At 48.3% G+C, this 14202-nt stretch overlaps 3 protein-coding genes and 1 long non-coding RNA gene across 4 annotated transcripts; 2 read left to right on the top strand and 2 right to left on the bottom strand.

The window, feature by feature from the left end:
- Nucleotides 1-3132: 3132 nt before the first annotated feature.
- LOC108921734 (ornithine decarboxylase antizyme 1-like) lies at nt 3133-7369 on the bottom strand. The gene is given in 6 exon segments (XM_018731392.2): nt 3133-3924; nt 4096-4181; nt 4294-4469; nt 4739-4825; nt 4827-4884; nt 7186-7369. Coding segments are annotated over 6 exon segments (657 nt in total). The 5' UTR covers nt 7308-7369; the 3' UTR covers nt 3133-3796.
- An 838-nt stretch (nt 7370-8207) lies between these two features.
- On the top strand, nt 8208-9102 carry LOC108921736 (uncharacterized). The gene is made up of 3 exons (XR_001965085.1): nt 8208-8295; nt 8861-8988; nt 9073-9102. It is a non-coding gene; the product is annotated as an uncharacterized LOC108921736 (long non-coding RNA).
- Nucleotides 9103-9613: 511 nt separating this feature from the next.
- LOC108921735 (golgin subfamily A member 6-like protein 1) lies at nt 9614-10713 on the top strand. Its single transcript, XM_018731394.1, has 3 exons — nt 9614-9671; nt 9774-9880; nt 9968-10713. The coding sequence occupies exons 1-3, from the start codon at nt 9635-9637 to the stop codon at nt 10433-10435; spliced, it is 612 nt and encodes a 203-aa protein (XP_018586910.1). The 5' UTR covers nt 9614-9634; the 3' UTR covers nt 10436-10713.
- Nucleotides 10714-11017: 304 nt separating this feature from the next.
- On the bottom strand, nt 11018-14041 carry sf3a2 (splicing factor 3a, subunit 2). Its single transcript, XM_018730888.2, has 8 exons — nt 13959-14041; nt 12915-13193; nt 12705-12751; nt 12506-12615; nt 12248-12297; nt 11954-12094; nt 11742-11810; nt 11018-11625 (listed from the first exon to the last, which is right to left on the bottom strand). Exons 2-8 carry the CDS (start codon nt 13110-13112, stop codon nt 11299-11301), a joined length of 942 nt encoding a protein of 313 aa, XP_018586404.2. The 5' UTR covers nt 13113-13193; nt 13959-14041; the 3' UTR covers nt 11018-11298.
- Nucleotides 14042-14202: the final 161 nt, after the last annotated feature.

Below are 14202 nucleotides of genomic sequence, written 5' to 3'. Positions count from 1 at the left end.
CACTGGCGCACGTGTGTGTGTGCGTGTGCCCGCGCTGGTTCCGCGCAGCCAAACCCAGCACGTCTCGGCTTATTTCTCGGTGACGGACAGCAGCTGAGCGCGGCGCCAGAGGCGGCGGCACATCTCGTTTGTATCAGCGCCGACATCAAACGGGCCGCGCTGACAGGAAGACCCAGCAGACGGCGCCGCCGCGCACGTCACCGCTCCTTGGGCAAGAGCCGCCTTCCCATTGGCTCATAAGGAAGTCAGCTCATGAATAATGCATGAGATGAGCGGCCCTGGAGGAGCAGTCCCAGGAATGCCAACACTTATCTCACTAAACGAGGACTGATTTCCATTCCAAAGTATATAAAACTCTTGAGTCAAGTCAAATTACACACATTTAGCGCGAGTAAATAAAGGTGATGATGCGCACTGTTACTATGGAGACGACATCAACAGTTAGTGAAATAGGGCTCCTTTCATCCATCCTTGAGAGCAGGACAGGTCTGGTCTGCTGCAGGAGCCGTGCACACGGGATATCGATGAGGTAACAATTACCAGACCCCCCTGTCATGCAGACACCCCCTTCCTGCGATGACCTTGTGCAGACCGGTTGGCCAGGCAGCACAGCGCCCCCTCTGGTGGCAGCTGAGGACCACGCTTCGAAAAGGCCCGCCGGGGTGGAGAGCGCTGCGGCAGCCCCATTAACCTGAGCTCCGGCCTCGTGGACGCAGCACATTAATTAGCATATCAAAGCCCGTAGCCGCTAACGGCGGTAATTACGGCGCTGATTAGGGCCGAACAGGGTATTTCAACACAGAGCACAATGTCACACGGACTCGCCAGCCATCCCATCATTTCATAACCATTCACCATCCCATCATGCATTTCATCCCCAGCATGCACACACTGTGGGGAAGACCACACCCCCCCCCACACACACACACACACACACACACAGAGCAACTGAGTGGAGTGCACCTTGACCTTCAGTTAATGCTCATGACCCCTTAGACAACCTCTCTGCCCACCTTAGACTTCCAGTCTTTAAGTAAAAGTTTGGCTATTATGGCATCACATACAAATTTACATATAGTCATCGGACGTCCAAGGTTTTTACCCTGAGCTGCTTGCTGTATAAGCACCAATTGAGCCATTCGTAGAGCAGGGTCATTTCTACTCTATCGGATCAGGGTAAACACCTTGATCAAGGACACTACAGCAGCGGGGGGACGTGGACCTGTGTCCTTCGAGTACAAAGCAGGAGCTCTAACTGCTGCACCCCCTGCTGCCCCCTTTGAGGTATCGGGAACCGAAGGAACAGAAAGCGTTAAAGGAGCAAACGAGTCCAAGACGAGTCACGCATCCCGATGAAGACGTCAAGCAAGGCAGAAATCCACTTACGATACTCTAAATTAATTTTAATTAAACTGTCAAAACGAAGCACGACCCATGTATCAGCCTTCGGTGTAATTAATTCCAATTAATTTCGGTCCGGCTTAAAAGAAGAAAAGCAGGGATGAGCACAACACCGCTTGGGGTGCAGGAACACGATAAGATCCCGAGATACCAGCAGCGGGGGAGACGCGCGTTACAGGCGCCAGCGGCAGCGCGTCTTTCCAGAAGGAGCGGCACAGGGCCGAGGAGGACGACTCGCAGCCGTTAACCGCGTCCCTTTTACACGCGGACGCGCATCCGTGTTACACAGAACATTCCGGCATTTCCATCTCATTACTTAGTCACTGTGTCTAGAGCTCCTGTTCAAACGTTAGTGTCCCATAGGGCCATTTCATGGAGGCCTGGGGTGGGAGGGTCAGGGGTGCGAAGCCGCCTTGCAGGAGGACCCACATCCTTCAGCCCTCTGTGTGGGGCAGCAGCGCCGCAGTGCCATTAGGACGCGTAACTCGCATAACGCCGTGTCTCCGCAGCAGGTCGCAGTGGAGGGAAAACGGACCGCGGGCAAAAAGGTGACCCACTTCGATCGCCTGCAGAAGCGAGACCGGCTGGTGCGGAGGACACCGGAACATTCCGGAACTTTCCCCACAGCCAGGCTCTCTGACAGGCGGCCCGACGTAGAACTGTGAGCTTTTTCAAGGTGCCGAAATGTCGTTAGAAATACAGGTAGGATTTCAGCAGTCACCTTTCGGAGCTGAAGGGTCTCAACAACTTTGGCACATCTCTCTCTCCCCCTGCTGTTGGGCCCCGGGCACTGCAGCACCCCCAAGCTCACGCTCACTGCTTTACATTTATATTAATTTTTTCCGAAGCGACTTCCAATGAACTATGTAGTGTTATCAGCCCACACACCTTATTCACTGCGGTAACTTACACTGCTAGATACACTACTTAAAGGATCACTCACCACCTCACCAGCAGAGAACGACTCCGACTCAGCCGCACCGCCACCAACCTCACCTGTCAATCACACCGATGGAACACCAACAGCCAGTCCATCTCACAGCTACTGCTCTGGAACGTAAGAGCACCGTGAGCAACAAGACCAAGTTCATCAAGCAGGAGGCAGGTTCCCTGTGATGAGAGGTACACTACACTGGGCGACTGACAATTTACCATGATTAAGGGGCCATCATTTATAATGAGTGTGTAGGAGGTCACTTTCACCCAAACTAAATGTTCAGAACTGGATATTAATCATTTCCTTTCAGATTGACGTGTCACCACTCAAAAATGGAGTCGTGTTTAATTTCGCATCTTGACAGTTTTTCGCTGCTGCACTATTTCCAGTGGTGTAACAACAATCAAGGTCACACACAGGTGTTCAGACATACGTGTGAGGTTCAGGTTGTACAGCTGTGTGTAGACATTTGTCAGCTTGCGCTTCGTGAGTCTCGGGTGGTAACGGTGCTCGACAACACGTTTCTGCTCTCTGTGAATCCTACCAACCTCCCATCTGGCACACACACCTTCTGCAAAACAGCACAACTGCCAGGCATGTCCACAGCCACACACACTCACTATCATGTCACCATGGCTGTAAGCAAATTCATGTTCCACATGAGTCATTCTGCGGTCAATGATCATCCGCAGACAACGCGCAAGACACAGCTATAACACTTCTAATTATGCACATAATCCATGAGGTGCCAACTGTGTGTTTGAGAGACTGAAGGACTCGGAGCCACCGGTACATTAGGGTGAGCACTTTTATTTTGCACACTTAAAACATGCATGCCTGTCAAATGGGGGGAAGGGGGGGAATGAAAAACAGAACATTGCATTTCATCTTTGGGAATAACCAAACACACCAACAGAAGAAGCAAAATAAAACAGCATAAGAAGGATGGGTTAACTCTGCACAAGTATTTTCATCTATATAATTTATAATGTAAATAATGTGTATGGACTTTCACTTAAAGCACCACACATAGCTTACAATTTTACTCTGACAGCCATTTATAAGGCTGGATATTAGCTGAATCAATTTAGATTTACTACCTCAGGTACAGCAACAAATCACCCAACAATTTGGTGACAAAACCTCATTACTGGCCCACTGGAGCTGCTGGCTGACCCAGTTCCTTCACTGAATAGTGACTTCTGGGGATCAGGGACCCCAGACGCGGCCGGAGAGCCAACTCCGCTTTTAAACATACAACTCCAGCATTAAGGCATGGAGTTCCCATCGCACATGTAAAGCTGTGGTCAGCCAACCCAAAAGAAAAAAGTTACAACAATATTTTCTAGAAAAGGAATATGAAGGCTCGGGGGGGGGGGGGAACAGAACAAAAGCACCAGAACTTTCACAAAGCTGGGCTGAAGAAACAAGAGCTTGAAGAGGCTGGTTCTTCACGTGCTACTCGAGGGAGGAGTCTCTCTCGAAGGCGTACGCCATGAAGAGAGCGTCGGGTCGCGGGGGGACGAGGGGGTGACCCGGTCTCACAATCTCAAAGCCCAGGAAACTGAACGTACGCAGCAACGGTGCTGCAACACATAGGAGACAAATAATGACCTCATCATGCTTTCATCTCCATTAAGTTATAAGCACTTTATTCACTGTACAAGAACTAAGTCAGAGACACAATGTGCGATTAGTGTCACGGTGTGTGGATGAAAACAGGTGAGCAGTCTCAGGGAGAGGGTCAGAACACGCACCTCGGTCGTCTCGGCTCTTGTGGAAGCAGATGAGGACGTGGTCTACCGCCATCTGCTCCTCTGCAAACTCCAACAGGAGAGCAAGGCTGGGAATAAAAATCAAAGCTGTGACCGTGTTCAACAACACACCTGAAGATACATCGAGTATGGGACTCTGCTGTGTGACAGAGAGCTGCTGACCAGCAGCTGTCACCTCACCTGTCCTTGCTGCCCTCAGCCAGGGGCCCAGGCGGTATTTCCACATAAAGGTTCGCTCCCTTCAATGCGCCCCTCCAAGTGCAGTGCTTGCCCTCAGTCCTGCGGGGCTCAAAGTGCAAGAAGCGCACGCGGGCCGTAGAGGCGCCCCGATCTTCTCGAACCAGCAACCGGGTGTCCTGCAGGACACCACAACGGAGAAGGAGCCATATTACAACGCAGCTGGCAACGTGCGCCCACACGCGTGGTCCTCAGTGCGGCACCCGCCAACAGTTGAGTCACAACCAGTATAGGACAGACTGGTAGCACCACCGATCCACTCGTACACACACATATACTGCAAAGCATTCACACTCCCCTCACAGATGTGGGGATCACTTCAGTAGAGCACCAAGGCTTTGGGACAAACCATCAGACCTCAGGGTCGACAGACTCGACAGCAACTCACCAAGTGGAAAAGTTCGGCTGAAAGATTGTGATCCCGCTGGTCTTTCCCTCGCCCACCTGGGATCTTCAGGGGTGGGAGAGGGGCATCAGGAGCACCACCGAGGCCCCGGACACGGGTTACTGCAGCACCTGGAGCACCGACGTGGACTGTGGACACAGAGTTCTACATCTTAGTCACCAAGCAGACTCCTCCAGCTCAGGGCAACAGCGATGTAACACGAAACAATCAGTGACCCAACAAAGGGGATGAGGCAGAGAGTAACACTAGGCTGACCATCACACCACTTAGCCAGTGACAGCTGGCACTCTCGTTGTCAGGGTTCCTTAACACAGCTGCAATTTCTTATACAGGCTGACGTGTATCCAGAACACGCAACCCCCTCCCCACCCTATGCCACATGGCTGTTCTATCCAAGTATTCTCACAGGTTAATGCAAAGCAGAACAAGATGTTCCCACAACCACGCAAATACATAACAACCTTCCACTCCGAGAGAACAGCAGTGGCTCGCATTCATGATTATTCATTTATCTTAGAGGGTAAACACATACAGGTACAGTAAATTATAAACAAATTGCTACAGCAAACAGAATCAACATGTACCTCACTCTGCCATATACTAAAAGGGAGGCAACCTAAAAAACAGGCAGCAGAGAAAAAGCCTCCTTGGGTCTACATTTACAACATGCGACAAAATTGATGCCCTAAAGAAGTAAGATTGTCATCATGTGACAAGTGCCATCTACAGTGTGAAACATTAAAAACTACATGATGCATATAACCTTTAATTTGCAGGATTATCAGGGTCAAAAAGTCTGAAGAGGCTTTTCTTGACAACAGGAAAGGGAGTGGGAGACTGGGAAGGAGGGGAAATTGCTCCACAGCTATTTGAGTGATGAAAAGATGAAGCTGATTAATAATGAATCAGTGTCATCAACAGGATCCACAAGGCTTTCAGCACATAAAGGAAATAGAAATAAGTTTAACACCAATGCTACACTTCATTTTCCGTTGCTTCCCAAAGCACTATTTCATTAAGGCAACGCCATTAGCGCCCTCCCACACACACACACAGAGCAGTGCTATATCTGGAATAGAAGTGAGAGCAACAAACAGAGCCCACTCTTGTTGCATAAAGCCTTTGATCCTCTGCAGGCAGAACACATCTCATTTACATAATCAGCCCGGTCAGCCACGGTCCCTGTGCCGTAACCACGGACACATGGCACGACTCCTGCCAGATCAGGCTTACAGGCATCCCCTTTGGTCTCTGTGTGCCTTCTCAGACCACAGGGTACCTCTGAAAACACCATTTTCTGGCATCTGCTCAAAGGAAGCGAACCACTCTTTTTGGTTTTTCCAAAATCTCTCCCAGCACGTCATCATCCTCTACTTGTTGCCTAGCAACACACCATCCACGAGGCAGGAGATGATTTCTGTAGCTGGATACCAGGGCAGTATATTAATAGCAACTGGCATTCATTTCAGTTTAGTCCTTAACACAGAACAATGTAAGAGATCCAAACAATATCCTCCGGATACATGAACCCAAGCGGACAAAACAATGTACGTTACATTACACCAAAACAACTGATCTGATGTTCATATCAGTGAGATTTAGGCTAAATCAAATCTCTTGAGCACGTTACGTTATTTTTATATTGCAATTGCATTTAACTATATAGGTTATGGTTAATGAGGAAATGAGCGTGACGGTAGTATGTTGCCCGGAGTTGCTCAACCCCCCCCACGTGACGCACGTGCGCGAGGCGGAAGCTCCCCCCCCGCTGGAAACGGCTAGCGAATATAAAACGATAGAAATTAGAAAGCAATCAAAAATAACGAAAAGTAACGAACTGATGAAGTTTGCTTGAAATCATAAGGAGGGAAGTCCGTCTGACTGAGTCTGAGGTGCTTCTGCTCGACGATGTGTCGAGAAGCGGCGCGTGAAGTCACTACTTTCTCAAAGTTAAAAATTGTTCGCTGCCAGCTTAAAACGGGACTGATAACAGCAACCAAATGTACTTAAACACACACACACACACACACACACACATTTTCAGAACCAAAAAAAAAAAAAAAAAAACCTTAAACTTCTCGCGCAGGCTCCAAACAACCAGAGTTAGCCAGCAAGCTAACGTACAAGAAGCAGCGTAACGAGCGGGCGCAGGAAGAAGTTATCAATTCGCCGAACAGCCCGTCTTTATCACGTCTTTAAGTTTATCACGGTTAAACACTGTCATTAAAAGAGTACCGTCATTAAGGGCATGGGGTATTCAAACACCCTACAGCTGTTAAAAAAAATGTGGGCCCCTCGTCACCGTTAGCTTCAGGCTAACTACGGGATTAACTAGCAGGCTAACAGCAAACACGGACAGGCCGCCCAATGCTAACGGCTAAATTGAGCGCAGCTACATCGTAGCACGAAACAGAGGCCTCCTCACCTACCTTTCACTTTCGGGAGTAATCTTACTCGTCAGATTAATAACTGGCATTTTGGATATATTTCTCTCTTTCTCGCGTACAAAGCAGTGGCTGTTTAATATCGTCTGTAGGTTGGATTTAACCATCCGGCCTCCGTGAAATCCTGAAGAGTTCCTCCGTCTCTGAGATCACGAGTCGGCCAGGCTGCCGGGCTGGCGCCTTTTAAGCGGGGGGAGGGTGCTTGTTGGTGACGTCATCGCAATCGTCATAGTGGGCGGGGTTTCGTCAACAACTTCACTCAAGAGAGGGAGGGTGGCGCTGTGTAGCTCTAGGGGGTCTTTGTACAGCAGAGGTTTCTTGGCTTCTCTAGATTCCTCACCTTCTCCTCTAGATCCCCTGATTGTCTTTGGTCCTTCTGTTCTGCTGGATGCTGTAAACTTCTCCCATCGTAGAGGTCTTCTCCATGTTCCCCACACCCTATCTATCTGCACCCCAAAACCATGGACCATACAGTGCAATTACACCTTCATTCATTGTTTTTTGCCTTTTCCTTTATTTACTGAATGTCACTGACCCACACATTACTTTTTCATTCTTTACTACTAAGTTATTTTGAAAAAGATTCCTACGCTCATTAAAATATATATATATTTTCAGCAAGTCTCAATTCAGAAGCCTGAGGATTTTGGCTTCAATGTGGTAGAATGATCTCCCTCACAACGTTCAAGAAAAGTCTCAAAGAACATCCACTTCAGACACGTCTTTCTGGATCTCCTAACTACTCCACAAATATAGACGATATAATGAGAAATCCTTCCCCACATCCTAGGTATCCTGCTGCGACTGTGACCCACTAGTGATTCTGCTGTCACTGCGCCTTCCGTCCAATGAGGAGGAGCCCCAGCAAGGGACTCTGGGGACAGCCTTCCCCAGAGCGCACCGTCCCGGCTGAGGGCTGCGTCAATCTGACAGCACGCCTCTATCACACGGTCGGGGATGTGTTTTGTTTTTTCTTCTCCAGCACCTGTGCTTGACCGTCACGCAGGGAGGAGGAGGGGAGAACCGGTCGGGGCCACCGCTCCCCAAATTAAGGTCACCGGCACTCTGGTGGAAGAGCTTCTCGGTTCGACCCAGGTAAGAGAGGCTCTCCCGTGCACCCGGAGGTCCGGCTTGCTTGTTTGGCGTGTGCGTGTTGAACGGGTGTCTCGGCTGGGATCTCGATCCCGTTGTCCTCTTTGTTCTCTTCCTCTCACTCTCCTCCTGCTCCAGCCTCTGCTCTATTTTTGGCTCGGCCACATTAGCCTGCTATTTAATCAGAACCGTCTCCTCCATGGTAATAATAGCAACAAAAGGAAGAGCTCCATGTAGCATTTCAACTGGGTCCCCGGTGCACTTTGTTTGGGGATCAAATGAAACTTTGAGTCACAAAAAAGTGTGTGGTGAGCAGACTTTGAGAAGATCCCACATTTATTTGAATGTACTAAAAGCCGCGGCACTGGAAGCGTCATGCAGAAAGATCAAACACACTCTTAAAATGGCTGTGTGTGTTGGCGTGTTAAGTCATGTTCACACGATAGCCATGAGTGACGTGTCCACGGATTGTGGCACCGTACCATTCTGACGTTCTTCAGACTGCGTTCCGTTTAATGGGGCAAATCATTTGAGGAGTCGTGGCCTTTGACCTTGTGTTGATGTTCAGAACTCTCCAGGAAGCTCTCTTAGGGAGTGGGATGGATGAAAGCACCTTTGAGACATTCGAGGAGGAGCTCTGTCCATCTGGACAGCAGGAGCTGCCAGTCAAACCCGTGCGACAGCTTCACCGACCAGGTTAGCGGACTGCGTTCTGTCGCTCTTCACCGACCTGCTCTGACCTCTCCAAGGTCCCTCTAACCCTGGTGTCTTCCCTTCCAGACCCCCAGCCACTGAGGAAGATGAGAGAGGTGAGATACGATCGAGCTGCAAGGTGTTCAACTCCACACTGAATGCTGGGATTTCAGCTGACTTCTTAAGTGACCAGTTCATAACGTAGGGACCAGAGCTGTCCGTACAGGTTCTTCTGAGAGCTGCTCATTGGTGTCCTTCTCTCTCCTCCAGGAGCCACCAAGGCCAGGGCAGAGGGAAGGAGCCCGGAAAGGTGCGTCTGTGCCTCTGTCCCGCTGCACAGCTCCTCAGTCGCATCAGTCTGTAAAAAAACACCTTTCTGTGCTTCTGTTTTGCACTTTTGCTGACACTTTCATCCAAAGATCCAGTCATTTAGGAGCTCTTGAGCATCCAGTGATCCTGGAAACCTGTAACACAGACATGTACCTGTTCGTCCATGTGATGATGTGATGATGCAGATGCAAGAAGGTGTCTTGTGTGCTCTGTTGGCGCAGCATCACTACATGGCGCCATTTCGCAACAGAGCTTGACTCGCATTGAAGCTCCGCGGGAATGGATCACACTGAACCGGTGCCTGGTGCTGGCTGTCATCATGGTGCTCATTGGCTCCAGCTTTCAGAGGCTGTGCGGTGAGTGGGCCTCAATGAGCCTTGTGTACAGACACTCAAGTGCCATCTGAATCTGGAGGATCTCACCAACTTCCTCCTACTCTGGATGGGCATGTTTTGCAGAGGTGTTGGAGGGTTTTGGTCAGAAGGCAGAAACACAAAGCCCACCAGGGGTACAGAGTGTCGACCTGAGACACATCAGCCTTGAGCTGGATGGCCAACTGGAGCAGGTACTGACCCCCTCCTCGGTCACAGTGCCACACTGGGGGTCGGAAGACTTATGACCCCAAGCCCACTGACCTCCTGTCTTTCCCCAGATTGAGAGCTCCCTGTGGGACAACTGGTTCTGGAACCTGATCCTGGATGATGATACTACTGAAGATGAAGAAGAGAGCGAGGAAGAGGAGGAAGAAGAGGAGGAAGAAAGCTCAAGGAGGGAGGCAGAGGAGACAGGTGCCCAGGAGGGACTGGGGGGGTACAGACACAGGAAGTCAAGCAAGAAAAACTTCCTAATTCAAAGAAAGGAGAAGATGAGAGGAAGATCAGAGAAGACAGCAAGGTGGGAGAAGAATGAGGAGCTCAGTGAATTGACAAGAGAGCATAAGGTGAGGGAAAAGAAGGTAAGATTGCAGAGATCTGAGGAAGATGAAGACCTTGGAGAGGATGAGGAAGAATCACCCAAAGGGAAGAGGCAGAGTGCAGAGGCAGAGAGATGGCAGAAGCGAAAGAAACAGCTGCTGCAGGTGAAGAAGGTGCCCATTAGAGGCCACAGACACAACCTGTGAGAGACGTCCAGGAAGAGCATCACACTATCATCTCCGTCTGACATTCAGCTGCAACCCTGGTACCCGATGTCTCCTCTGTCCTGCCCTCGTACCAACCCTGAACACCACCAGGCTGCACGTCATCACATTAGACTAGAGAGGAGGAGCCCAAACTCAAGGGCTGCATCTACACTTATTTGGTCATCATTCTGCACAAGACCGGTCTAATGTTGGATGAAATAACAGAACAAAAGCTTAGCGTCATAACAAACTACTAAACTGTTCAGTGTTGAACTTAGTGAACAGGGCAAGTGTCTCCTACCCTCACTGTAGTTTTCAGCTTTTAGTGCCCTCTGTCCTGAATGCAGTGCTTTGGTCTTTTAAATAAAGAGCCTGTTTATTGCTGTTTGGAAGTACATTTTTACATCATCACATACTCAAGGAACCAGTAAACAGGACACCTGTGGATGTGACTGTAAAAAATGCAGAAGACCACAAACAGATGGAAGTTCAAGTATAGCAATCGTTGACAAGATGTACAAATCCAGCTCCAGCATGTTTAATGATACACATAAGAAACCACATCCAAAGAAAACACCCATGATCCTTCTCATCCTTTATTTATAAAACTAACTGCGCGGCCAGTGCACACCATGCTGGGGTGGACTCTCTGCCTCAAGAGAGATCATTCCAGATGTAGCTGTTACTCTGGACATCCCCTTAACAACATAACTTCACTGCAATTAGAAAAACAAGACTCACTGTGCTACAAACACTTTTGAGCTCTGAAGGCTTGAACAACTTCTTTAACTCTCATAAAATTGTGTACCTGATACAAAAGCTGACAGAACTTGACGGAATATTCTATGTGGGGGGGGGGGAGACTAGGTGCTAGGCGGGGGTGGGGGCAGGCCTCCTGGGCCTTCTGTCGGAAGTGGTGGCCTCATCATAGGGGGCATGGGGCCAGGCGGAGGTATCCCTGGTGCAGGAGGCATCTGAGGGGGAATTTGAGGAGGTCCGGGAGCACCAGGAGGCAAGGGGGGCATGTGCGTTCCCTCCGGGGGTGGTGGAGGGATAGCAACATCTCCTGTAGGGGGGCGTGGACCTATCCCAGTCATCAGAGGAGGCGGTCTCTTCACTCCAAGGGGGGCCACTGGGCCACTAGCTGGAGGCAAAGCTTTCTCCATCTTGAAATGGAACTGCAGGAAGAACTGGAGAAAGGGGGCAGTAAAGTATCAAGAGTCACTACTCCAATTTTTTTTTTAAACACGTCTAAATACATAATACAAGAATCGAGTTTTCATACACATTTCAATGTCATAATTACTTGTTTGGTCTCCTTGTTCCAATGCGTCCAGAAGCGGCTCTCGGCCTTGTCAATCTCCCTGCTAGGAACCTGAGGACACAGATTCTGTTCATCTTCCATACCTTTCCCATTTGTTTACACCTAACAGACATACAAAAATCACACACTCCAGGGCATACCCCACAGCACCCCATAGCCCTTGTCCTCATTGTTCTCCTCCTCCTCAGACCCACCTTGAAGGCAATGGTTTCGTATGGCTCAGCAGCCAGAAGTAGGTACTGCCAGCGGCGGTCAGGGGGCTCGATGCGCTGCTCGTAGGCGGACATGAAGCGATGCCTCGGCCCGATGCCCTCGGCTATCTCTGGGTAATCGATCTTTTGGGAGCAGACAGATGACAGGACACAGACATGACAAAATGGACAATATTGTTGGGTTTGCAAGGCATCAAATTTTTTTATGTTTACCAGTGAACAAAAAATAGGGAGAAAGGAAAATTAAGAACTGCCTTCCTTCCCAGATCTACCCACCTGAAAGAGCAAGCTTTGCTGACCAGTCTCAGGATCTCTTTGCTTGGTCACTATTTAAACAAAAAAAAAAAAAAAAAGTTTACAGAATGCATTTGAACATACACTTCAAAGTCAGAACAGCACATCACATCCTATTACTAAATTATCCAACTGATACTGATGAAAAAAACTTTCTCAGGTAGATGGACTGAAATCCATAAATCTATACCAACCCCCCGTCGGACAACTTAGTTTCTTTCTTTGCTAAGGGTCACACACCTTTATACCCCGGGCGGCCGATTTTCACAAACTTTTTGACCTCCACTTTGACCTTCTCTGGGGCAGGCTGAGCAGGAGCTTCTTTGGCCTCTTTGGCAGCTCTTCTTGCTCTAAAATCAACACACAGGGAACCTCAGCTTTATACTGCACTGGGGTTTGCTCTACTAATTTATTAACACAACAATTCTGCTGTACTTACAGGTTAGTCTGATGTTTCTTCCCCTGTGTGTGAGCTAAATAGCTTCCCTGTGATAAAAAGAAAAAGCAATTACGGAGAAATATGCATATAATGACAATTCAAAGATCATTGTGTGCATCTATGTTGATATCCTTCAGTGTCATATTTGGAATACATGAGCTGAGAGTGGGAAAAAAGTTTCAATCATGACGAATGTCCCAAAGTGGTTACCTCATTGTTGTGCAGCGTGAGACAGAGTTTGCATTCATATGAGCCTAAATGGTTTTTCATAAAGTAAGGGTCCTTGTTGATGTCGATGGTTTCCAAGGCCAGCTGCCGCAGACGCTCTCGGCGATCGCGGTTACTCTCAGAGGCCGACGCTACACCGCCGCTCCCAGTTTTGCCCCCAGCTCGATGTTGGAAATCCATGATTGCGAATAGATGGGATTCAGTGACAGATTAGTGGCCTGTCACCTGGCGTCCCCAAAACTCAGCGGTTACCTGTTGACACTGCAAAACAAATGACAGATGATGAAACCCACTTTCAGCTGCAGTACTGTTGAGCAAGGTATTCCTCCTAAATTGCTCCAGAAAAATTACCCAGCTGTATGGGTAAATAATTGTAAGTAGCTTTACAATGCATCAGTTTGCAGAAAAACATCAGCTAAATTGATAAATAATAAATGTCAGTGACCAAAAGTTGCATGTGATGTGATCTAAACCACTACAGTATGGAAACATTGAAGACACATTCATAATTTTACATATACAGAAATCTGAATAGCTGAAATTAAGGATTTTTTGCCTGAGCATTCATTAAACTTTTCTGTGCAGAACAAACATCAGATCCAGGTTGGTGTCCATGATGATCACTGAATCATGATGATGTTGAGGAGCAAATTAAGAGACAGACTTCGTCTTCGTACGTACCTATTTATGAATATTTTTAAAACTACTCGACTAGTTTCCGAAATCATGGAGTATAAAAAAACCCATAAGATACAACAACTTATCGGTACTAAAGATGTTTAGTCATCACCGACAACACACAGCTAAGCTCGCATCGATCGAGTCAAGTGCAGTGCTAAACTAAAGGAACTAGCTTAGCTAGTAGTAGTACCTGCAAACTAGCTATTCGAATGGAACAGATTAGCAAAGAAAGATAGAAACAGCCATTAGCCGCGCAGCTATTTATCACAATATGGCCAAATAACTCAAGCGGATTGAAGACACAACGTAAACACAAAAAATCACTTGAAAAATGAATTAACTTACACGTATCCGAACGTCGAGCTCACGCTTACATGTTACGCAACTACGCATGCGCGTAAAAGACTGACTTCCTGCAAAATTTAAGACTTTATTGACAACAATGGGCTAGAGACAGGACCCTTGCACGGAATTCGAACTCGAGCAATTGCGCATGCGTGGAGCGGTCGCTGTACTTCCTGCGAAATGTATTTAAAACTTTATTGACACTATTTTGAGCTTACAAGGAAGTGTGTTTATGTTTATTTTC

This window comes from Scleropages formosus, chromosome 25 (assembly GCF_900964775.1).
Source record: "Scleropages formosus chromosome 25, fSclFor1.1, whole genome shotgun sequence".
NCBI classification, from domain to species: Eukaryota; Metazoa; Chordata; class Actinopteri; order Osteoglossiformes; family Osteoglossidae; genus Scleropages; species Scleropages formosus.
The sequence above is the reverse complement of the archived record's forward strand: the minus strand, read 5'-3'. Positions and strand labels throughout refer to the sequence as shown.